The 24890-nt window shown below is 43.3% G+C and overlaps 1 protein-coding gene across 1 annotated transcript in view; it reads right to left on the bottom strand.

Moving 5' to 3' along the window:
• gli2a (GLI family zinc finger 2a) overlaps positions 1–24149 on the bottom strand; it is a 118907-nt gene extending 94758 nt beyond the window's left edge. The window contains exons 1-2 of the mRNA XM_024006695.2: positions 23734–24149; positions 2188–2329 (exon numbers count right to left, since the gene is read on the bottom strand). Coding sequence (XP_023862463.1) covers positions 2188–2302 — 115 coding nt within the window. The 5' untranslated portion in view covers positions 2303–2329; positions 23734–24149. The remainder of the gene's footprint in view (positions 1–2187; positions 2330–23733) is intronic.
• Between the last annotated feature and the right edge of the window lie 741 nt (positions 24150–24890).

The following is a 24890-nucleotide window of genomic DNA, read 5'->3' on the forward strand; positions in this document are numbered from 1 at the left end:
ACACTATCATATTGATTTATTCACATTATGCCCTATATCAGGGCTCTTMAACCCTGTTCCTGGTGAGTAAGTTCACTCCAACCCTAATATAGCACACCTGATTCTAATATTTAGCTAGTTGATAAACTGAATCAGGTTAGTTACAACTGAGGTTCGAGTGAAAACATACAGGAGGGTAGCTCTCCAGGAACAGATTTGGCCCTATATTCATATTCATACTAATTGCAGGACCAGTGAAAAGACTGATCAAAAGGACAAAAACAAATGAGAAACATAGGAGTATAACTATGTAACAAAGTCAGTATGGGTGTAAATGTTCTACTTTCGCTGTTGCCAATGCGTGAATAAAGAATGCATGATGATTATAGTTTGGCGATGGCAGGCCACCAAGCCATTCATTAAACAGTAAAAATGTACGACTGATAAGTTCTATTAACATTTTAGTGGTGGGCCCTCGCTAGATGTCTTTGTCCATCTCAGAAGGAAGGACTTCAGAGTCCAGTTGAACCGCTCCGCCATGCAGTCGTTTATAATTCATAATGTTAAACCTCTGGAGGCGAGAACAAGGTCCTCAGTCTTCGTTATGGGGAGATTTCATCACATATACTCACTGATGAAAACACGAGGTCTCATATTTAATACATGAGAGGTCTCTCTCCCTGTCTCTCTCTCCCTTAATCTGTATATCCCTCTTCCTCCCTCCCTCTCTAACACTTTCTGTTTCTCTCACTCTTTCTCGCACACTCTCTCTTTTTTCTCCTCAGACCGGATGGAAACTCACTACAGTTATCATCACATAAGAGTTGCCTGCCAGCTACTTTCCATAAAAATAAACTATACCAGCTTTATATTACTTACAATATAATTTGCAACTATCACAATTATTTGGTCTATGTAGATTTGAATAATCGCAATAGGGTACCCTGTATAGGATACAGTACAATAAATATAATTAATAGGTTTGGAAACAATCTTGTAGGATTTCTTTGAAGAGGTGCCATTGAGGGCAGAGAGAAGCGTCCTATTTTTCTTAAATCTATTTCTCTAAACAATTAATGCTCATATGGCTTTGCTTATGGCAGGTCACCAAGCTTATCATTAAATATAACTTACCAATGCCACAATATCAGATACAGCTCATTAGCATATCAAAAGGTACTTCCCGGTCCTCGCCGGTGTCAGAGGACTCTGATGCACTGTGTCGTCCACTGTTACCACAGACTGCTTTAGTAATTTATAACGTTTATACTCACGAGGTAAGAACAAGGTCTTTCGCCCTCATTATAGTGTTTTTTCCCCCCATCACCCAGTTTCTGACATCCTTGAAACATGCAGTCCCTCTCCATATCTCTTTTTTTTACGTGCCACTGAGTGGGTCAATAAGACACTATGTAAAGCATACACCAACATGGACCACCGAAAGAAAAACAATACCTAAAGGCAAGATTTTACCTTCTGCACAATCAATTTCAGTCAAGAAGTATTTTATATTGAAAATATTTTCAGAATGAAAATATTGGAAGAAAACTTCTGGAGATACCATATGACAGGGGGACACCTATAATGTATTTGATTTGGGTATCAAAGATGCCAACTTCTGACTGGGAGCACTGCTATAGTGTACAGACAGAGACTGGAGGTATAGTTGAAGGTGTTAGCTCTTAGTCACAGTGCTGTAAAGTAAGTAAAAATACTTTGAAGTACTACTTAAGTTGTTTTGGGGGGTATCTATACTTTAATATATATCATTGACAAGTTTACTTTTAGTCCACTACATTCCTAAAGAAAATATGTTATATTTATGATACCATACATTTTCCCTGACACCCAAAAGTACTCGTTTTCAAATGCTCAGGCAGGACAGCAATATGGTCCAATTCACGCATCTATCAATATAACGCGTTGTCATCCCTACTGCATCTGATCTGGCAGAATCACTAAAAACAAATAATGCGTTCGTAAATGTTGTCTGTTTTTTCCCAAATATAACTCAAGTATGAAAATGTAGTACTTTTTCCACCACTGTATTTTCCACCACTGTATCCACCACTGTAAACCAGATACATTTAGACTTTTACTCAGGTAGTATTTTACTGCGTGAACTTGATTAATTTTCTTTTAAGGCATCTACTTTTACTCAAGTATGACAATTGAGTACTTTTTCCACCACTGCTTAGTCATTCATACCTCTGGTCACAGTAGTGGGAGATGGTTTCTTTGGCAGGTCTGAGAAGCTGCTTCCATCCAGACCTGATCCCTTATGCTCCTTTTTCTCAGTGGCTGTCGGAGCAGAGGTCTCCATGGTGGACAGCAGGGAGTCAGAGTCAACCTAGAGAAACAGAGAGGGAGAAGGAGAGATTAAAGCAAAACATGTGGAAAGCGAATAAAAAGGTTGTTGACACAATTCCTTTTTTAATTAGGATATTTTGGAATGAGGAGGTTATTTTGGTCACAACACATGGACACACACATACACACACGCAGAAAAAAACACATTCACTGCTTGTATTATCCTATGTAAGAGTTCCCCCAGCTGTGCCCGAGTTGCCAACAGAGGGAGCTCTACAGATTTTACACTCTGTATTACAGTCCAACAATGTGTATAAAATATGAAATGAATAAGAAAGAAAATGCTTGCGTTTAAAAAAATAATTATATATATATATATATATATATATATATATATATATACACTGTATATATAACTATTTAGTTCTATGACATGAAGCAGACTTCTCTGAGGTAAAGCATAGCGTTGCTGGTTACCGGGCACTGTCTGGGAACAACGACACAAAAGGAGAAATTAGTCTAGCTACCATTTTACATCATCTAGCGTGTCTGGTCCTAGTCTTCTCTCTTGCACAGTTAAACTAAATGTAGTTATTTAACTTTTCGGCAGAGAATAAAAACAAAACGTTTTGACTGTATGTCATAAGAAGTATCGCTCAGGATATAGTTGTCAAATAATACATTAACATACTGTAACTTGTAACTACCATGTTTGTACATAGTTTTAAGAGGTCACTCAATATGAAAACGTACACTTAAATACAGCGCCTTCAGAAAGTATTCACACCCCTTTACTTTTTCCAAATTTTTCCAAATTACTACTTTAGTGCCTTGTTGCAAACAGGATGCATGTTTTGGAATATTTTTTATTCTGTACAGGCTGCCTTCTTTTCAGTCTATCAATTAGGTTAGTATTGTTGAGTAACTACAATGTTGTTGATGCATCCTGAGTTCTCTCCTATCACAGACATTAAACATCACCATTGGCCTCGTGGTGAAGTCCTTGAGCGGTTCCCTTCCTCTCCGGCAACTGAATTAGGAAGGACTCCTGTATCTTTCTTGTGACTGGGTGTATTGATACACCCCCCAAAGTGTAATTAATAACTTCACCATCGTCAAAGGGATATTCAGTGTCAGATTTTTTTTTTTACCCATCTACCCAATAGGTGCCCTTCTTTACAAGGCATTGGAAAACCTTCCTTTGTGGTTGAATCTATGTTTGAAATTCACTGCTCGACTGAGGGACCTTACAGATCATTTTATGTGTGGGGTACAGAGATGAGGTAGTCCTTCAAAAATCATGTTAAACACTATTATGGCACACAGAGTGTGTCAATGCAACTTACTATTTGTCTTGTATTTATTTATTTATAAAAAAAAATTAAATATAAAAACTTTTTACCCCTTTTTCTCCCCAATCGGTAGCTACAGTCTTGTCTCCTCGCTGCAACTCCCGTATGGACTCAGGAGAGGCGAAGGTCGAGAGCCATGCGTCCTCCGAAACACGACCCCGCCAAGCCGCACTGCTTCTTGACACACTGCTCGCTTAACCTGGAAGCCAGCCGCACCAATGTGTCGGAGGAAACACTGTACAGCTGGCAACCGAAGTCAGCGTTCATGCACCCGGTAGCCACAAGGAGTCGCTAGARCGCGATGGAACAAGGACATCCCAGCCGGCCAAACCCTACCCCTAACCCGGACGATACTGGGCCAATTGTGCGCCACCTCATGGGTCTCCCGGATCTGTAATGATGCCTCTAGCACTGCGATGCAGTGCCTTAGACCAGTGCACCACTCGGGATGCCCCATTATGTGACTTGTTAAGTAAATCTTTACTCCTGCCATAACAAAAGGGTTGAATACTTATTGACTCAAGTCGAAAAACATAATTCCACTTTGACATTAAATAAGCATTTCCAATCCAAAATTAAATCTAGAATCGGCTTCCTATTTCGCAAAAAAGCATCCTTCACTCATGCTGCCAAACATATTCTCGTAAAATTGACTCTCCTACCGATCCTTGACTTCGGCGATGTCATTTACAAAATAGCCTCCAACACTCTACTCAGCAAATTGGATGCAGTCTATCACAGTGCCATCCGTTTTGTCACCAAAGCCCCATATACTACCCACCACTGCGACCTGTATGCTCTTGTTGGCTGGTCCTCGCTACATATTAGTCGCCAAACCCACTGGCTCCAGGTAATCTATAAGTCTTTGCTAGGTAAAGCTCCGCCTTATCTCAGCTCACTGGTCACCATAGCAACACCCACCCGTAGCACGCGCTCCAGCAGGTATATTTCACTGGTCATCTCCAAAGCCAACACTTCCTTTGGCCACCTTTCCTTCCAGTTCTCTGCTGCCAATGACTGGAACGAATTGCAAAAATCACTGAAGTTGAAGACTTATATCTCCTTCACTAACTTTAAGCATCAGCTGTCAGAGCAGCTTACCGATCACAGCAGCTGTACACAGCCCATCTGTAAATAGCCCATCCAACCAACTACCTACCTCATCCCATATTTATTTTTCTTTTTCTGCTCTTTTGCACACCAGTATTTGTACTTGCACATCCTCATCTGCACATCTATCACTCCTGTGTTAATTGCTAAATTGTAATTACTTTGCCACTATGGCCTATTTATTGCCTAACCTCCTTACTTCATTTGCACACACTGAATACAGATTTTTCTATTGTGTTACTGACTGTACGTTTGTTTATCCCATGTTTAACTCTGTGTTGTAGTTTTTGTCGCACTGCTTTGCTTTATCTTGGCTAGGTTGCAGTTGTAAATTAGAACTTGTTCTCAACTGGCCTATCTGGTTAAATAAAGGTGAAATAAACAAAAAAATACAATAACATTTTATTGGTCACATACAAATGGTTAGTATATGTTATTGCGAGTGTAGCAAAAATGCTTGTGCTTCTAGTTCTGACAGTGCAGCAACATTAACAATTCCACAACAAATACCTAATACACACAAATCTAGGTAAAGGAATGGAATAAGAATATATAAATATATGGATGAGCAATGTCAGAGTGGTATAGGCTAAGATGCAATAGATAATATAGAATACAGTATATACAGTTGAAGTCGGAAGTTTACATACACCTTAGCCAAATACATTTAAACTCAGTTTTTCACAATGCCTGACATTTAATCCTAGTAAAAATTCCCTGTCTTAGGTCAGTTAGGATCACCACTTTATTTTAAGAATGTGAAATGTCAGAATAATAGTAGAGAGAATGATTTATTTCAGCTTTTATTTCTTTCATCACATTCCCAGTGGGTCAGACGTTTACATACACTCAATTAGTATTTGGTAGCATTGCCTTTAAATTGTTTAACTTGGGTCAAACGCTTCAGGTAGCCTTCTACAAGCTTCCGACAATACGTTGGGTGAATTTTGGCCCATTCCTCCTGACAGAGCTGGTGTAACTGAGTCAGGTTTGTAGGCCTCCTTGCTCGCACAAGTTTTTTCAGTTCTGCCTACCAATGTTCTATGGGACTGAGGTCAGGGCTTTGTGATGGCCACTCCAATACCTTGACTTTGTTGTCCTTAAGCCATTTTGCCACAACTTTGGAAGTATGCTTGGGGTCATTGTCCATTTGGAAGACCCATTTGCGACCAAGCTTTAACTTCCTGACTGATGTCTTGAGATGTTGCTTCAATATATCCACATAATTTCCCTTCCTCATGATGCCATCTATTTTGTGAAGTGCAACAGTCCCTCCTGCAGTAAAGCACCCCCACAACATGATGCTTCACGGTTGGGATGGTGTTCTTCGGTTTGCAAGCCTCCCCCTTTTTCCTCCAAACATAACGATGATCATTATGGCCAAATAGTTCTATTTTTGTTTAATCAGATCAGAGGACATTTCTCCAAAAAGTATGATCTTTGTCCCCATATGCAGTTCCAAACCGTAAACCGGCTTTTTTATGGCAGTTTTGGCTGAGCGGCCTTTCAGGTTATGTTGATATAGGACTCGTTTTACTGTGGATATAGATACATTTGTACCTGTTTCCTCCAGCATCTTCACAAGGTCCTTTGCTGTTGTTCTGGGATTGATTTGCACTTTTCGCAGCAAAGTACGTTCATCTCTAGGAGACAGAGCGCGTCTCCTTCCTGAGCAGTATGACGGCTGCATGGTCCCATGGTGTTTTTCCTTGCGTACTATTGTTTGTACAGATGAACGTGGTACCTTCAGGCGTTTGGAAATTGCTCCCAAGGATGAACCAGACTTGTGGAGGTATACCATTTTTTTTCTGAGGTCTTGGCTGATTTCTATTGATTTCCCCAGGATGTCAAGCAAAGAGGCACTGAGATTGAAGGTAGGCCTTGAAATACATCCACAGGTACACCCCCAATTGACTAAAATTATGTCAGTTAGCCTATCAGAAGCTTCTAAAGCCATGACACAATTTTCTGGAATTTTCCAAGCTGTTTAAAGGCACAGTCAACTTAGTGTATGCGAACTTCTGACCCACTGGAATTGTGATACAGTGAATTATAAGTGAAATAATCTGTCTGTAAACAATTGTTGGAACAATTACTTGTGTCATGCACAAAGTAGATGTCCTAACCGACTTGCCAAAACTATAGTTTGTTAACAAGAAATTTGTGGAGTGGTTGAAAAACATGTTTAAATGACTCCAACCTAAGTGTATGTAAACTTCAGACTTCAACTGTACATATGAGATGAGTAATGCAAGATATGTAAACATTATTAAAGTGGCCAATGATATTAAGTCTGTATGTAGGCAACAACCTCTCTGTGTTAGTGATGGCTGGGGTATTATGTGTAGGGCAGTGATATATATTTAATCTATTTTAAATTCAGACTGTAACACAACAAAATGTGGAATAAGTCAAGAGGTGTGAGTACAGTACTTTCTGAAAGCACTGTAGATACAGGTTTTTCAGTTTTTCAGTGTAATACGTTCCTAATGTCCTCCATAGTAAAAATGTGACAAGAACAGACGCTCAGCAGTCTGTCCTGAGCCACTATGACACCACTATGTCAACACATTTACATGTTTGTTTGAACGGCAGAAGACTTGGCAGCAAGCCATTTGTTTGAGTTTGTGGAACCTACACGATTATCCTCGGGTAAGTGCAAACAAGTAGCGGTCTAAAGCTAAGAGGGGAGGTCATTCCACACCCTCACTAGGCACTAGCTTGTGGTCATGGTTATCCACACTGGTTTTACTCTTCAGTGAGAGAACATGAATGTTTCCTTATTGACAGTGTCTAAACAAACCTAATTGATTTAATTTATGGGCTTATTAATCATGATTTCCCAACAACAGATAACTTGTGCTACCTAATTCATGGGTGGGATATTGACAATTCTGTAGTTCTTTAGGACTACTCTTCAATGTAGTAAAACACACTTAAAACAGCTCTGCTGTGGTGTCAAAGTGAAGTGACACAGTTTCCACACACTTGTTAACAGACGTGGGCACTTGGCAGTCAGAACTTTAAATGAATGCAACATAAACTATGTTTTACACTGTTTATTTTACACTGTCATATACTAAAAATGTTTAAATGACTTGATAGGTTCAGAGCTTAAGAAAACCAACAGCACTTGAGTTATGGCATACACAGTATTTGCAGTATTTTGATATTTTAGAGACCAAATAGGAACTTCTCAACTGATGATGTCTTTCGAAGAATTATTCTATATGCTTTGGTAATATATTGATTAAATATGTATTTTCTGTTCCTCTACCGTTATACACAAGTCACTGTGAGCAGTACTTACAGAACTCTATCAAGTAATTGAATGTGTGCTCATGTATGAAGTATTCTTTTTGGTATCATGTAGTCCTCCAACATGTTATGTTCTATTGGAGGAAGGGTGGACCACTGGCTATTGGTATGACCCTTCAAAGGTGCCAGTCGCCCATCCCGCTGCCCGTCCCTGTGCCAAGGTAAGCCGATTAAGAGGTGGGCAGCTAACAGGTTTAGAAAGCATCTGTTTATTTATTGTCATGCCAAAAGCAAATAAAAGTTGTCTTCCTTCCAGCCATCTTGTCACTAAGGCTGACAMCTCAACCATAAGACATTTCCTTTTCCGATCACAAACCAAAGTAGTAAGAAGTGTTATATTTAGGAATTTGGAACAAAGATGTTTGTTTTACAATCAAAGACAATGAAAGGCTCTTGGATGAGCCCCAGAGCACATACTAAACCCTCAACGTCAGTGTCTAACTGTGTTCCGTGGAATGACCCCTAAAGAGGAGAGTTTCTTCTTGATAGCATCACAGGAAGGCCAGAAAATCATCAACGAGCTTACCCCGCTACCATCTAGAAGGCGGAGACCCTGCAACTTTACCCTGCACCTTAGTGACTGCTACATTGTTAGTTCTGATATTTCTTAATTAATACATTTTTAGTCTTGAGATTTGTGTGTTATGTTTGGTATTACTGCCCTGCTGGAGCTAGAAACATTTCGCTGCACCTGCGATTACATCTGCAAAATATGTGTATGCGGCCAATAACATTTGATTTGATTAATGTTTTATAGGAACATCTGGCTGACAACCCATTAATCGCAGTTGTTTTCTGCTTTTAAATCAAGTYGAGTATTGGTTTATCAATTACCCTTCCCTATCACTATCACAAATACAAATTAAGCTCCAAGTTGTGAATTTAACAGACAAAAGCTTGTTCTGTTAAGTCCATTATAAAAAATGTAGGGCTTGGATCTTAGTGTACTGTAAGCTTGGGTTATAGAGCTAGAAAGTGTGTTGCTGGGATAGAAGCGAAGTGGCCCCAACTTCACCCCCATCCCATCCCCCCACAGCTCCACCATGCAGGTCTCGCTAGCTGCCCTATCCTCCCCTCCATCAGTCCCTGAAGACTGGGCCTATCTGCCCCTGTCAGGGTGTCAGGCTCTGACAGGACAGTACAGGTGTCAGGAACTGAACAGACAGATGGAGGACGAKGAGAACAAACAACAAGAGGCCGTTTCTTCTTCTTCTTTTCCCCTTCTTCTGGTTGGCTGGTCAGCCTAGTGCAGCGTGCCAACAGAATCACGGCACCCCGGCCCCCTCCACCCCACAGTACTAGAGGCAGAAGACTCTACGGTGCTGGGTGGTGTGGATAATCCCCTTTACCAGACCCCCAGCCCCCCTTCTTGAATTTGTCCCTCTGCTGCCCCATTCCCAATACCACACCTCTCAGTGAGCGAGTCTGAGCCTGGCCAAGGCTGGGTCCTGGGATAGTAAAAAGCAGCTTCTTCCATCCATACTCTACTGTGCACTAACTACAATGAGAGAAGGCTTTTCGTGTTTTCATTCCCTGCCTCTGCTCAAGGTCCTCTAGTCCTGTTTTTATCATACTGCATTACACAAGTTTTTTTTTCAAAAGCCATAAACAAGTTGTATACATGTTACTTCATGCACATTGTCATTATAGCGTTTCTGAGTGAGACAATCAACAGGAAACAAAGGYATGTGTAACAGCCCATTTGAGGGAAAAGCATGAGGACGGGAGCAACCACCGCAAACAAGTGAGAGGAGACCCAGATATTGTACTTCTGCTCCATTATGAACCCTTCCTTGCCCTGAACAATGGTTATGTGACACTATGTCCCAAATGGCACCCTATTCTCTATGTAGTGCACTACTTAGGGAATAGGATGTAATTTAGGACAAACCCTGATACTGCCAGCCTTTACTTAGCTAGATGGATCACCAGGACGTGCCACTTAACCACAACAAAGCCTTAAAACAGCACAGAGATGTAGCGGACAACTACCCTCTCTCTGCTYTCTCACACACACACTCTCGCTCTCTCTCCCTTCCTTAAGTCTCTCGATCCCTTGATCTCTACACTCTTATTCTCAATTATTCTCCCTCTCTTTCTCTCTCTCTCTCCCCATTGCTTTTGTTTGGAGACCTGGTGTGTGTTTTTCTTAGCGCCTTATTCAATTTCAAGTGTCTCCCTCTCTTCCATTTCCGTTTAACATCTCTTCTTTCACCAACACTGAAAGGAATGCAAACAGACATCAAAGACAGCTCTCTTATTTGAAGATTCTCAGACTCCTCTCTGCACTCCTTTTCCTATCTCATGATGATGATGCTGGTAAGATTCTCTCTCTCTCTCTCTCTCTCTCTCTCGCCCTCTCTCTCTCTCTCTCTGCAACCTGCCATTACAAAAACTCTCCCCTGTCCTGGCCTTAACAGAGTACAGTGAATGAACATAGTCATTCAGCTAACCCAAAATCCAACCCATTTCCTCCTCGAAAAAACGGAAGGCCACCGGCTAATTCAGACAAAATACAGCTGTTTTATTTTCCATTGCATGGCCAGACCTAACCTAACTGCCTTGGCCAGACCGATGCTGACTTCCTTCTGACTTTGTGACATACAGCACCATCAAAACACCTATAATTGAATCCTCTTTTCACTTACCAACAGTTTCCCCTCCAAGTTCGCAACTGTGCATTTACTCTGGCTAACCTTAGCAATGATTTTACCACAACAACATAATGGTTTAGGCCTAGGTTTCTCCTCCCTTTAGACCCACACACTGTTGAACATGAAATTGGCCTATCCTATTTACTATTGTTCTACCTAGACATTGCACTTGTGCCCAGTGTACTCTGCATGCCCTCTGGACCCAGAGGACATGTGGCGTTACAGGACATTACTCACTAAAACCCACAGAGTACTTACAGTACTTATCTATCAGCAGGACAAACAGCTCAGATTGTTCTCTCTCTCTCAGGGGTAACATCTGGGGTCAAGGCACTCACACAGTGTGTTATTCTCAGTACTAACCTCTTCAATCGTAATAACTCAATCCCACTGCATGTGGTGGTTTGGTCATCTGGAGGTCTCACACAGTGAGTTATTCTCAGTATAATCTACCTCTTTATTCGTAATAATTCAATCCCACTACTACAGTGGTTTGGCTAGTGATGAGCCCCTGTATCATTTATGTGGTTTTGTCACGCCCTGACCTTAGAGATCCTTTTTATGTGTCTATTTTGGTTTGGCCAGGGCGTGAGTTGGGGTGGGCATTCTATGTCTGGTGTTCTATGTTTTCTTTTTCTGTGTGTTTGGCCGGGTGTGGTTCTCAATCAGAGGCAGCTGTCTATCGTTGTCTCTGATTGAGAACCATACTTAGGTAGCCTTTTTCCACCTGTTTGTTGTGGGTAGTTGTTTTCTGTTTTGTGTTGTTGCACCAGACAGAACTGTTTCGTTTCGTTCTCTCTCTGTTGTTTTTGGTTGTTTCAGTGTTCAGATTATTTATTAAATTATAATGAACACTTACCACGCTGCGTTTTGGTCACCTTCTTYCCAGGACGATCATTACAGAACTACCCACCACCAAAGGACCAAGCAGCGTGGTGGAATGGACTCCTGGACATGGGAGGAAATCTTGGACGGCAACGGACCCTGGGCACAGCCGAGAAAGTATCGCCATCCTAAAGAGGAGCTGGAGGCAGCTAAAGCGGAGCGGCGACGCTACGAGGAGTTGGCTCGAGGAAACGTGCACGAGAGGCAGCCACAGAAATTTCTTTGGGGGGGCACACGAGGAGATTGGCGGAGTCAGGTAGGAGACCTGAGCCAACTCCCCGTGCTTACCGTGGCGAGCGTCATACTGGTCAGGCACCGTGTTATGCGGTGGAGCTACAGGGGGATCCAGCCAGGACGAGTTGTGCTAGCTCTGCGCTCGAGACCGCCAGTGCGCCTCCACGGCCCAGTGTATCCGGTGCCTCGGCCAAGGAAGAGGCCTCCTGCATGTCTCCCCAGCCTGGTGAGTCCTGTGTCTGTGCTAAGCCCTAACCCTCCTGCATGTCTCCTCAGCCTGGTGAGTCCTGTGCCTTCTCCCAGAGCAAAGCCTCCAGTGATGATCCGTGGAGAAGCCTCGTGATGATCCGTGGCAGAAGCCTCCAGTGATGATCCGTGGCACGAAGCCTCCAGTGATGATCCGTGGCACGAGCCCCAGTGATGATCGTGGCAGAAGCCTCCAGTGATGATCCGTGGCACGAAGCCTCCAGTGATGATCCGTGGCAGAAGCCTCAGTGATGATCCGTGGCACGAAGCCTCCAGTGATGATCCGTGGCACGAAGCCTCCAGTGATGATCCGTGGCACGAAGCCTCCAGTGATGGTCCGTGGCACGAAGCGTCCAGTGATGATCCGTGGCACGAAGCCTCCAGTGATGATCCATGGCACGAAGCTCCAGTGATGATCCATGGCACGAAGCCTCCAGTGATGATCCATGGCACAAAGCCTCCAGTGATGATCCATGGCAAGAAGCCTCCAGTGATGAGCATGGCACGAAGCCTCCTGTGTGTCTCTCCACTCCAGTGACGCCCTTCAGTCCGGAGCCTCCAGCGACGATCCCCAGTCCGGAGCCTCCAGCAACGATCCCCAGTCCGGAGCCGCCAGCAAGATCCCCCGTCCGGAGCCGCCAGAGTCTCCTCCTGTCCGGAGCAGCAGAGTCTCCCTCCTGTCGGAGCCGCAGAGTCGCCCTCCTGTCCGGCCGCCCTGCCCAGTCCGGAGCCGCCAGGGTCGCCCTCCTGTCCGGAGCCCGTCAGGGTCGCCCTCTCTCCGGAGCCGCCAGGTCGCCCTCCTGTCCGGAGCGCCAGGGTCGCCCTCCTGTCCGGAGCCGCCAGGGTCGCCCTCCTGTCCGGGCCGCAGGGTGCCCTCATGTCGGAGCCGCCAGGGTCGCCCTCCTGTCCGGAGCCGCCAGGGTCGCCCTCCTGTCCGGAGCCGCCAGGGTCGCCCTCCTGTCCGGGGCCCACTGCAAGGGTCCCCAGTCCGGGGTCGGCGGTAAGGGTCCCCGCTCCAGAGGCGCCACCTAAGTGGGCCAAGACTAAGGTTAAGCGGGGTCCACGTCCCGCGCCAGAGCCGCCACCGCGGATAGATGCCCACCCAGACCCAGACTTTGTTGTTTTTGGTTGTTTCAGTGTTCAGGTTATTTATTAAATTATAATGAACACTTACCCCGCTGCGTTTTGGTCACCTTCTTTCCAGGACGATCGTTACAGGTTTTCATCTCATTCTACACTCAAGATAGCATGTGTAATGCACATTTTCTCTCCCTCTCGCTCTCTCATATATTGTACAAAAATAAGTGTGTTGTCTTACTATAACATGTGATTTGATTTATTTTAATTCAAACAAAAGCAACATCTCCAACCATTCTGTTTAGTTTCAAAATCTGAGTTGATTTAGTCTATTTTCCAAGCCTTTCCAGGGGCCATGTTTCACATTAGTCCTATTAGGTTGATGGCACACGGAGATGTCTCTGTTAAACAAGACAAGCTGGGGTTAAGACAAAGGCACATTCTAGATGGGTGAATCACTATCTTCAGAAAAACATAGACTCCTGCAAACCTTTGAAGCCCTGGTTTAAAAAGGGCACATGTTTAAATATGGCGAAAAAAGACCTGGGAGCCTTCATTAGTCATGTGCCTGACTCAGATCCAGGAAGGAATATCTGTTGTGTGATATGTCATATAGATAGGCATCCTCCTGGTCAATGAACCGGGAAAGGAAACTATTACCTTAACATGTTCACAAAGGAAGATTGAGTGAACCAACAGTAGATTGAGAAATTTGAGCACAAACGCTAGAGGAAGGCCAGACTAACAGTTGAAGAGAAACAGTGAAAGGTAGTGTGGATTCCCAGGCTAGGAAAATACTACTATTACTGCTGTAACATGTTCACATAGGAAGCCTGAAAGAACCGGCAGTTGACTATATACCCTATTCACGATAAGTGCACTACTTTTATCCAGAGCTAAGTCAAATGTAGTGTACTACATAAGAAATAGGATGCTATTTTGGATTTTGTCTATGAGAAAACAAATTTTGTACACACATACAGTCAATGACTGGGGTCCACTAGATCATGTGTCCTGTTCTTAGTAACTGGGAAGCAATCAGTCAGTCCCTCAGAGACCATGTTTCTCCAGTGAGCCCCATAATGAAAAGATCTACACAGAAAGAAAAGCCATGTGGATGAGCTGTTCCCTGTTACCCACCCTCCTCAYCACCACTCCCTGCTAGTAAATGTAATATCCTGTGTTTAATCTCTTTGTCTCCTGACCAATAGAAAACAGATGTGGAGACTCACACACAGCCTACACACAATCACCCAAGGAATTTCCTAACTGTTGGTTATTTAACTTCTGCTTCATGTTCGCTAACAGTGATCATTTCAATTTATCTCTATGTAATTACATAGGGGTTTGTGTGTTGGGGAGGTTTTTGTTATGTAATGCTCTGGCCATGCAGTAACAAGCACATTTGGGCACTTTATCAAGTTGTGTCATGTATGGTCAGTGAAGTGGTCCTCTGCTCAGGACAGGTGATCCCCTTGTCTTCCCTTCCAGAGGACAAACCAAAGATGCTCATATAATTCTATGGGCGAAACCCCCARCTCAGATCAGCTGTCGTTTGTGCCACATTGCAGAGTTGTCTTCTTTCTCCCAGTAGCATTTGGGGCCTGGTAATTTATCCTAAATGTGTTGTTAGCACTCACTCTCAACAGTTACAGCTGTCAATACCCTCACTAGGCCCCTTAGTCCATGGTGGGTGGTGTGGGCGGTATGGTGTGTAGCGTATGTGTGCATCCCTTTCAATCAAAGTTAGCAAAAATCTAAAGTTGCCATTTGTCGTTCTAAGTTTGTCTATCTAATGGTGACATCCACATTGTTATTACAAGAGATTATCATTCCAGTATAAGTGCTTTTGAAACTAGACTGTATCTCTGTAGTGAGTGCGTGTTTGTGTGTGTGGTGTGAGTCGTCAGTGTATCAGCTGTTTCTCAGATCGGATGCCTTGGTGACAAGAATGGGACAGCCCTGGCTGTTGTCTGTGGGGGGTCAGAGCTCTGTACCACCTGCTGCCCAAGCACACTAAGAAGTGAAAAGAGATTACTTTACTTTATCAGTTGTCAGAATGTGTCCATCTTTTACAAGCGATGATTCAAAAGCATTGAGACCTCACAACTTTGAGGTATAAAGACCAGCCACCCACACGAGATGGCAGTAGTAGGCAGTTTAACACCGCAAGTGACTTTATTACATTTTACAATCTCTGCAATTTAAGGAACTTCCACACTTCTCCATACTGACAAAGGGGAGCTATGTGTAGAAGAGGACAGACCAATCACCTCTTTTTGTCACATGCTTCGAAGGCAACAGGTGTAGACACAGTGAAATGTTTACTTACTGGTCCTTTTCCAGTCATTCAGAGTTAAGGATGACATGTTTATTTAATTTATTGTTTTAATAGTGAAACAGTGAATAACGAATAGAAATAACAAGTAAATAATAACATGGTTATATACAGGGAGTACCAGTACCGAGTCGATGTGCAGGGGTACGAGGTAATTGAGGTAGCTGTGTACTGTACATATAGGTAGGGGTAAAGTGACTAAGCAACAGGATAGATAATAGACAGTAGCAGAAGCATGTGTGCAAAAAAGTTAGTGAGTTAGTGCAAAAATGGGTCAATGCAGTAGTCCGGGTAGCCATTTGATTTGCTATTTAGCAGTCTTGTTTAGAAGTCTTATGGCTTGGGGAATTCTTATGGCCTGTTGGTTCCAGACTTGGTACATTGGTACCACTTACTGTGCGGTAGCAGAGACATCAGTCTGTGGCTTGGATGGCTGTAGACGTTGACCATTTTTTGGGTCTTCCTCTGACACCGCCTGGTATAGAGTTCCTGGATGGCAGGGAGCTCGGCCCCAGTGAAGTACTGGGCCATACCCACTACCCTTTGTAGCGCCTTGCGGTCGGATGCCAAGCAGTTGCCATACCAAGCGCTGATGCAGCCAGTCAAGATGCTCTCAATGGTACAGCTGTAGAACTTTGAGGATTTGAGGGCCCATGCCAAATCTTTTCAGCCTCTTGAGGAGGAAGAGGCGCTGTCATGCCCTCTTCACAACTGTGTTGGTGTGTTTGGACCAATATAGGTCCTTAGTGATGTTGACACGAGGAACTTGAAACTCTCGACCTGCTCCACTACAGCCCCATCGATGTGAATGGGGGTGTGCTCAGCCCTCCATTTCCTGTAATCCACGATCAGCTCCTTTGTATTACTGACGTTGAAGGACAGGTTGTTGTCCTGGCACCACACTGCCAGGTCTCTGACCTCATCCCTTTAGGCTGTCTCATCATCGTCGGTGATCAGGCCTACCACCGTCGTGTTGTCGGCAAACTTAATGATGGTGTTGGAGTCGTGCACGGCCACGCTATTGTACAGGAGGGAACTAAACATGCACCCCTGAGGGGCCCATGTTTTCAGGGTCAGTGCGGCAGCTGTGTTGTTGCCTACCCTCACCACCTGGTGGCAGCCCGTCAGGAATCCAGGATCCAGTTGCAGAGGGAGGTGTTCAGTCCCAGGGAGCTTCAAGGGCACTATGGTGTTGAACACTGAGCTGTAGTCAATTAATAGCTTTCTCACGTATTTGTTCCTTTTGTCCAAGTGGGAAAAGGCAGTGTGGGTTGCAATAGAGATTGCGTCATCTGTGGCGTTGGCGAGGGTCCAGGGTGTCTGGGATGATGGTGTTGATGTGAGCCATGAACAGCCTTACAAAGCATTTCATGATGCGAGTGCTAAGAGGCGTTGGTCATTTAGACAAGTTACCTTGGCATTCTTGGGCACAGGGACTATGGTGGTCTGTTTAAAACATGTAGGTATTACAGACTGGGTCAGGGAGAGGTTGAAAATGTCAGTGAAGACACTTGCCAACTGGTCAGCGCATGCGTCCTGGTAATCCATCTGGCCCTGTGGCCTTGTTAATGTTAATCTGTTTTAAGGTCCTATTCACATAGGGTACAGAGAGTGTGATCACACAGTTGTCCGGAACAGCTGATGCTCTCACGCATGGTTCAGTGTTTCTTGCCTCGAAGCAAGCATAGAAGGCATTTAGCTCATCTGGTAGGCTCATGGCACTGGGGAGCTCGTGGCTGGGTTTCCCTTTGTAATATGTGATAGTTTTCAAGCCCTGACACATCCAACGAGCATCAGAACCGGTGTAGTAGGATTCGCTCTTAGTCCTGTATTGATGCATTGCTTGTTTGATGGTTTGTCGGGATTTCTTCTAAGCGTCCGTGTTAGTGTCTCGTTCATTGAAAGTGGCAGTTTTAGCCTTTAGCTCAGTGCGGATGTTGCCTGTAATTCTGGTTGGGATATGTACGTACGGTTACTGTAGGATGACGTCGTTGGTGCACTTATTAAGGAAGCCGGTGACCGATGTGGTAAACTCTTCAATGCTATCGGATGAATCTCAGAACCTATTCCAGTCTGTGCCAGAGAAACAGTCCTGTAGCTTAGCGTCCGCTTCATCGGAGCACTTCCGTATTGAGCGTGTCACTGGTACTTCCTGTTWGAGTTTTTGCTTGTAAGCAGGAATCAAGAGGATAGAGTTATGTTCCAATTTAGAAATGGAGTACAGAGAAGAGCTTCGTATTTATCTCTGTGTGTGGAGTAAAGGAGATCTAGAGTTATTATCACTGTAGTTGCACAGGGGACATGCTGGTAGAAATGAGGTAAAACGGATTTCTGTTTTCCTGCATTAAAATCACCAGCCACTAGGAGCGCTGCCTCTGGGTGAGCATTTTCTTGTTTGCTTATGCCCTATACAGCCCTATGAGTGCGGTCTACAGCTTATCAAGAGGTATTTTAACTCAGGCGAGGAGAACCTCAAGACTTTTAACTGCCTGCTGATGCAACCCTGACCAGCACACATCGTGCAACGGCATTGTATTTGACAGTCTTATATGTTTCCAGTTACATTCAAAGAGAAAACGAAGACAAAGGCAGCATGTACACATACAATCAACATCCCATCCTGTTCTCTCTCTCTGTAATGAGAGGATTCTAAGACAAGAGTAACCTCAACCTGGACTGAACCCAGAACCAGTCTTGTTCTGAGTCAGAGAGAGGCCGATGCAATGGCGGCAGGCAGACAGCAAGTGGTCATGTGTCTGGGAGGGAGGAGGGGTAGAAGAAGGGGAGAGATTGCTAAAGACTGCCACATGGTTTCTTAGCAAGCAGCTCAATGCTTTCAATGCTTTCAGCTCGTCTCCCAGTCTATTACAGAGGAGTCTGTGGCCTGGCTGAGAGTCAAGGAGTTAATATTTCTCATTATATGAAACGTAATAAGAAGAGCCTAGCCAGCCAACCGCTCAGCCCCTCAGCCCCTATGGGCAAGTCAACAAGTCAACTTTGCTTTGTAGCTATGGGAGGCCTTCGGATAAATCACAACTTACAACTGACTCTTCTCGCCTTTCTCAAAACCCCAATGTTGGAAGCACAAACAGAGCATGCATGCACAGCACACACACACACTGTTGAATGTGCTGCGTGTGCTGCCAGTGCCTCTTGCTGCATCAGATTAAAGCCGACGGCAAACATTCAAGACAATGCTGCATTGTCTGGGAGTCCATGTCAGTCTTAAGAACAACCAACACAATGAATCTGTTCATTCATTGGCAATGGAGAGGAAGATAGGAGAAGACACAGTGGTGTTAATAATGCTACTCTGCCTGGGCTRCTGCCAGCTACAGTGGAAGAAGGATTCCCTGATGTAACAGAAGATCAAGTTTTACTCTAGCTAACCCGCTATAGGAGGTAATTAGCAGCAGGATCAAGGCAACCCCCTCAGATGAGCCACGATGAGCTCAGGTCTCTCCAAGAACTAAGAAGAACCAGGCACAGGCACATGGTTCAGCTACATGTTGGTGCCAGTGCACCAGAAAAGCTTGACTAGTAGTGTATTGGTAACATGGGATGTAATACCAATGCAACCAGTCATTTTTTTAAGCCATGCAGCGGGTTGAGCAAAGTGGGCCTGTCCAGTTGTGGKTTTTGCTGTGCTAGTGCATAGCTCTGCAGCTTAAACCCAATGGTTTATTTTAGGGTGAAGTAATTAAATAAATGTTGTGTCATCCCCTCCACAAGCTGGACAACTTCCTTTGGAGAACTCTGGCAGGGGGCTGGGTACCATGTCAAGATGTTCTGGTGTTGACACATATATAACAACGTGTAAATAGTATACGTTATTTAATCTGTTGAAGTTTCATTCCGTCCTCCCTCAGAGAACAGCTTGGACATGTAAAGGTAGGCTGAGACTACAGAGTCATGGAGTCCAGAGGCCCCAAAGTGGCACACTATTCCCTACGTAGTGCACTTCTTTTGACCAGGACTCTGGTCACAACTAATGCACTATAAAAGAGAATAGGGGCCATTCTGGACACTCCCTTGAAGTCCAAAAGCCCCCAAAATATCCCCACTTTAGTGCCTGTCATGGTGATTGACTGGGACAATTTGGTGAAATAAATGGGTAGGCCTAGAGGAAATAGATCATTAGGCCTTGTTGCGTGACTAACAGAAACCTGGAAATAGTGTTTCCTCGAGAGAAACCAGCTCCTTCATAATTGTAGCCTAGCTTTTTGCCTTTTGATGAGKGGGACTCACTGTGCCTGCCGCCTCGCATGATTGATGACATCAATCGCGATGGAAGGAGGTTGTCAGTGATTTTACCTTACAGTACTTAAATGGCTAGTTAAAACCACATCGGGCTCGCTCCTTTACTTCTACAATGACATATGGCTTTTACAAAGAACTAGGCCATACCGGTTTCCCATTTTCTTTTGATAACAGAAGTMAATTCTCTCAACCCAATGAAACCTCACTTTCCATGTGACTGTGTGTCTCATTCATGGCTGGCACTATGAGATGGAGAAGGGGACGAGGTCGGATCTTAGTGCTCACTCCTAGCCAACCCTGTAGGAGATGTAGAGGGGGATGAGGGGACAAGGCCAGGCAGAGCAGGCTGAACTGCACTCTCTCTCCCAGACCGGATATCATGTGATCCTATTTAACCCCAGACACTTGAGAGAGAATGAGCCGGATGCCTCGAGGGTGTGGGACAACAGCCACTAAAAAGCCTTGATTGTGTCCTCTTGCCATCCAAGCCAACGCAGAGAGGAACTCAAACAGGGACCCTGAAAATAAATGAATGTAGCTACTCTGCCGGCTGCTGGCACTTTAGTCGTCTCTGTGTTTCTCCCCACTTCCCACTTTGCCCCCCCATCTCAAGTACAGGCTCGTTGTAAGAAGAGCAAGGCGCGGCCGACTAGACTAACTCATCACATAGCTGTCTTTTTACAGCTCCCTAAATGGCCATTAAATTCCCACCAATTGAGCTCCAGACATGAGTGTACTTCAGCCACCCTCCACAGCTCCCCCYGGGCTGGGCTGAAGGAAGGCTGCAAGGTCCTGCAGTATTGTCCCACAGGCTCAAAGGGGTGTCTCTGATAAGTCTACAATGATAAAGCTCTTTTCACTCCATAGCAACCACTCGTTGTACAAAATGTCAGGGATATACTTCATGTAGATAAAAGGGAAATAGTGTTGACCTCAATAACGTGTTCCAAAACATACAGCAGGCCTAACAAGTTGGGAAGTTGGCATGTTCATTTTCCTTAACAATAATGGAAAGATGCAAATACATTTTAAATGCACTGTAGGGCACTTTGCATACAATTCAACCATCAACATTTTCACTGTATCTAAACTGTGTGGTTTAAAATCATAATGGCCTAATATAACCATGTATTTTGGCAATCAAAACAAGCACATAATTGTGGGAAAGCAGCCTTCTGGAAAACATGTCATCTATGGAGAGATGAACCAGCTAAGGTTCTCTTACAAGCACAACAACAATTATTTCCTAAGCACAACAATTTTCTAAACTTAATAACTGAAATACTGACCTTTCTCTAGATTACAGAGCAGTTAAAGACACGCTCCGGTACGTTGGCAACTACTAAGTATATTTTTTACCTCCCGCTTTGGGCTGGATGTGTCAATGTGTAGTTCATACATGCATAATCTATGAGCAGATTTACCTCAATTAGCACAAAATCCCTAGTTTGAAAGCAATTGTTTTTCTGAAACCTGTGCTGTGCCCTTTTCCCTACATTTTCCCCCACGTGGGTCAGCCCCCTAGMAATTYGAGTTCAACCAATGAGCTTCAGCCCCTTGCTATATGAGTGACAGCTAGCATCTGCTGGGTACCCAAAAACTGGATGTTACGGTTTTCAGGGGAAATAGAAAGAGAGCCTTCTGCTTTTGGACATTAACAAGGCGATTTAATCTGTATTAGTTATTAATCTGTAATAGTTGTGACTGAAAATAATATATATCATCTGTCCCGGACATGTAAAAATGTAAAAAAATAAAATAAAATAATCAATGCAAATGTGTATATAAAATCCAATGCTTGGAAAAATGTATTTGTAACAACATACAGACAGAGAGAAATTACGTGGTGTCGCACATCTGCACATACAGTGTGTGACGTAGTACGCAATTTTCAGGGACCACTTTTGGCTTGTGAGTGCTACTTTCAGAAACTGGCTAAAAAGTATACAAAAGTACCAGAGAATCCCTTTAAGTTTAAGGGGGACTGCAATCTAGGAATACCATGCAGTGGTAAATGAAATGGCTTTATTAGTACAGTACAGTGTCTTAGCTCACTGAGGTGAGAGATGAGGTGAGAGAGTGAGAGAGAAAGAAGAAGACCCTGTTATTTTCTAAACTTTTGAGATCTCTCCATAGGGGGGGGGTTGTTATTTTCCTCTTCTCCCTTCTGCAYGCTAGACTTCATCGGTATTTGTCTTTAAAAAAGCCTCCCCTCCCATCCTTTCCCTTTCCAGTATTCGGTTCATTACATTTTCCACAGACTTCCAGAGAAGAAAAGGAGAAGATCAATAAAGTGGGTCTAGCTGTGGAGAGACGTGTGAAAGAGAGAAACGGGGGGAAACGGGGAACGGGGAAACAGAAAAGAGGGAGGCTGGATCTGGCTCAGGAGATGAAAGTGACATCGCCACCATGGGTTTCAGAGCCCAGAGAAGGGAGCCCCAGGCAGGGTCTGAATAAGCTGAATAGCCCCATCATTTCTTTACATCCTTTCACTCTCCCTGGGTCTGACTGCTGGAACTCTTCATTCAGCACAATGGTAAATGCACTAAACCTTTTTTCTTATGCTAATGATCCCTCCAACTGCATGGGCATCATCATATTAAATTAAAAACACACTCATGGTGCATGCACAGAGATACACACCATGCGCAACGCAGAAATGCACACCACCAAAAATGCTTTTGGAAAAAGTCAGATTTTTCCTGAAACATTGGTTCTCTCTTACTTTTTTCTTACTCTTAATAATTTCTGTAATTTCACTGTTTTCTTTTCACTTCATTCTCTAGAAAAACTCATATTGTTCCTTTGTAAAACCCTGCAGTTTCAACATAAAATAACTTTAACATGACTTTCATCAGATTTAACATTGAGTTGATGAAAGTCACTGATTAAGGAATTTATTCTACCTTTAAGCTCTATCCTATGAAATGACACACAACCCTAAAACCAGTTGTTCTGTAACTGATCTGAGACCAAAGCAAGGAAGAAAATGGTGCTCATATTATTAGTTCAGGCGTGAGCCTAGGGATTATTAGCACACACTCTAGATGAGTAAAAGCCAAGCGCAAATATAGGTGTTTTTACCCAGCACAAAAGCATCAAGTGTTTGTTGATTACTCAGGCTACAGTGCAAACAAGCTAACTGAGAATCTTTCAACAATAAGTAGGCTACACAACTCCTACTGACCAGGGAGATCCAAGAAGGTGGCCTTAATTCTACAGCATGCCAAGCACTTGAAGCATTTATTTTTTAAATCTTTATTTGCAAGTGTTTAAATGAGAGGGATCTTGAAATAGTCTGTACACATAGTGAAGTGAGAGCCTCCTGAGCACCTACCTATCACTTTCTTCGACACTATCAACTTGTAGCCACTACCTTAAGTTGGAATGTAGCCTATGCAATATTTGTCTATCAGAATGCACAAAAAATGATGATCGACAATACAACAATATTTGAAAACACAAACCTTCTAGAGGTTATAGCCTCTCACAATGAGTCCTTCAATCTCAACCATAAAAAAATATGCACAAAATGTATTGCAAAATAAAAGTTATTGTTTACACTGAACTTTGAACAAACTTTTGGGATCATAGTTAAAGATGGTGAGTGATCACAATAGCTCTACTACTCCGAGGCATTTGTAGGACTGTAGGAATGGCGCTGCAGCTTTCTGATCACATCTCTTCACATTTGGATCAAGTTGCAGGACAGAATTGTTTAGATTCTTATGTAAAATAATTTCAAAGTGCAAATGAGATGTGGAGTTACCCCAAACCCCTTCAGTCCTTGACACGCAATATTAAACTGTGACTGCAGGATAGTGGTTTAAGTTTAAACACATATTACATTCAACATCAAGAGTTGTCAAATAAGAAAATAAGAACAATTGGAATTGTAAAATGTATCCAAATCAATGTGCGGTGGTGAAAGCTGTCATCTAGGCTACACCACAACAAAAACTTTTCTTACCTTGAATGATTTATTTAGACCCTGTTTTCTTGTTCACTTTGTCCGATGATTCTCCGCAAAGAATCCGGGAACTATAGTACTGAAACTCTACTTTTTCAATCAAAACCGCTTGGACAGGATATGTCCCTTTGAAAAAAATCCATTGAGGTGCACTTCAAGAAAAGTTTGAAATTCTACTCGAAATTACGGGCACTGCATCCCTCGGATAACAAATTTAATTCGGAGGGGCGCATTTATACTCGCATCTAACTTTTACAATCCATCATCTTCAAGCAGTAAAGTTCTCACTCCCTTTTGCGCTTTTTCATATGAAAGCGCATTGCGTGTTTTCGCTGAAAGACTCGATTTTAATCGACAGTTGTTCTAGACATGCGGTGGTGAGATCTTCAGGCTGATGTGTTTTCAATCCGATCCCCTCTTTCTCTCCCTCTACTCTCACATCCCCCCCCACCTCCTCCCTGCTCCCTGTTGAGTTGGGCCATTTGCTGCTCCAGATGGGCCGGGCTAACTCAATCCAACAGTTGGGTTTCGGGAAAAGTTAGATAAAGTTTAATTATTGTTCGATTTCACGGACAGAACGTTTTGTGGGAGGACAGTTTTTGTCAGAGACACTTGGGTTATTCATTTGAGAATACGATATCATTTCAATTTATTAGTATATCACTCACCGAACCCCACCCAATGAATAATTATTTGGCCTTCACATATTTCTGGTAATTGATATTTATTTCCCCATCTCTAGTTGTCTTGGCCTGGCATTATAGTAGCAGCAACACTGATAAAAAAATATATTTGGAAACAAGCCTTCCATATACCCTACACATTAGGCACTTTCCACAATTATCAATGGGCTTGACACTTTTTTCATATATATAGCAGGCCTTTCTGATAAATGTGTCTGAGCAACATGATGTTGTATGGACAATAGGCGGGGTTGGGTAGGTTACTTTCTAAATGTAATCTGTTACTAGTTACTTGTCCAAAATTGTAATCAGTAACATAATTTTTGGATTACCCAAACTCAGTAATGTAATCAGATTACATTCAGTTACTTTTAGATTACTTCCTTCCTCAAGAGGCATTAGAAGAAAACAAAAATGTATGTTACCAATTGAACGACATCTATTGCAGGATAAATCAATGTTAAAGTTTACATA

Source organism: Salvelinus sp. IW2-2015, linkage group LG2 (assembly GCF_002910315.2).
Source record: "Salvelinus sp. IW2-2015 linkage group LG2, ASM291031v2, whole genome shotgun sequence".
NCBI lineage: Eukaryota > Metazoa > Chordata > Actinopteri > Salmoniformes > Salmonidae > Salvelinus > Salvelinus sp. IW2-2015.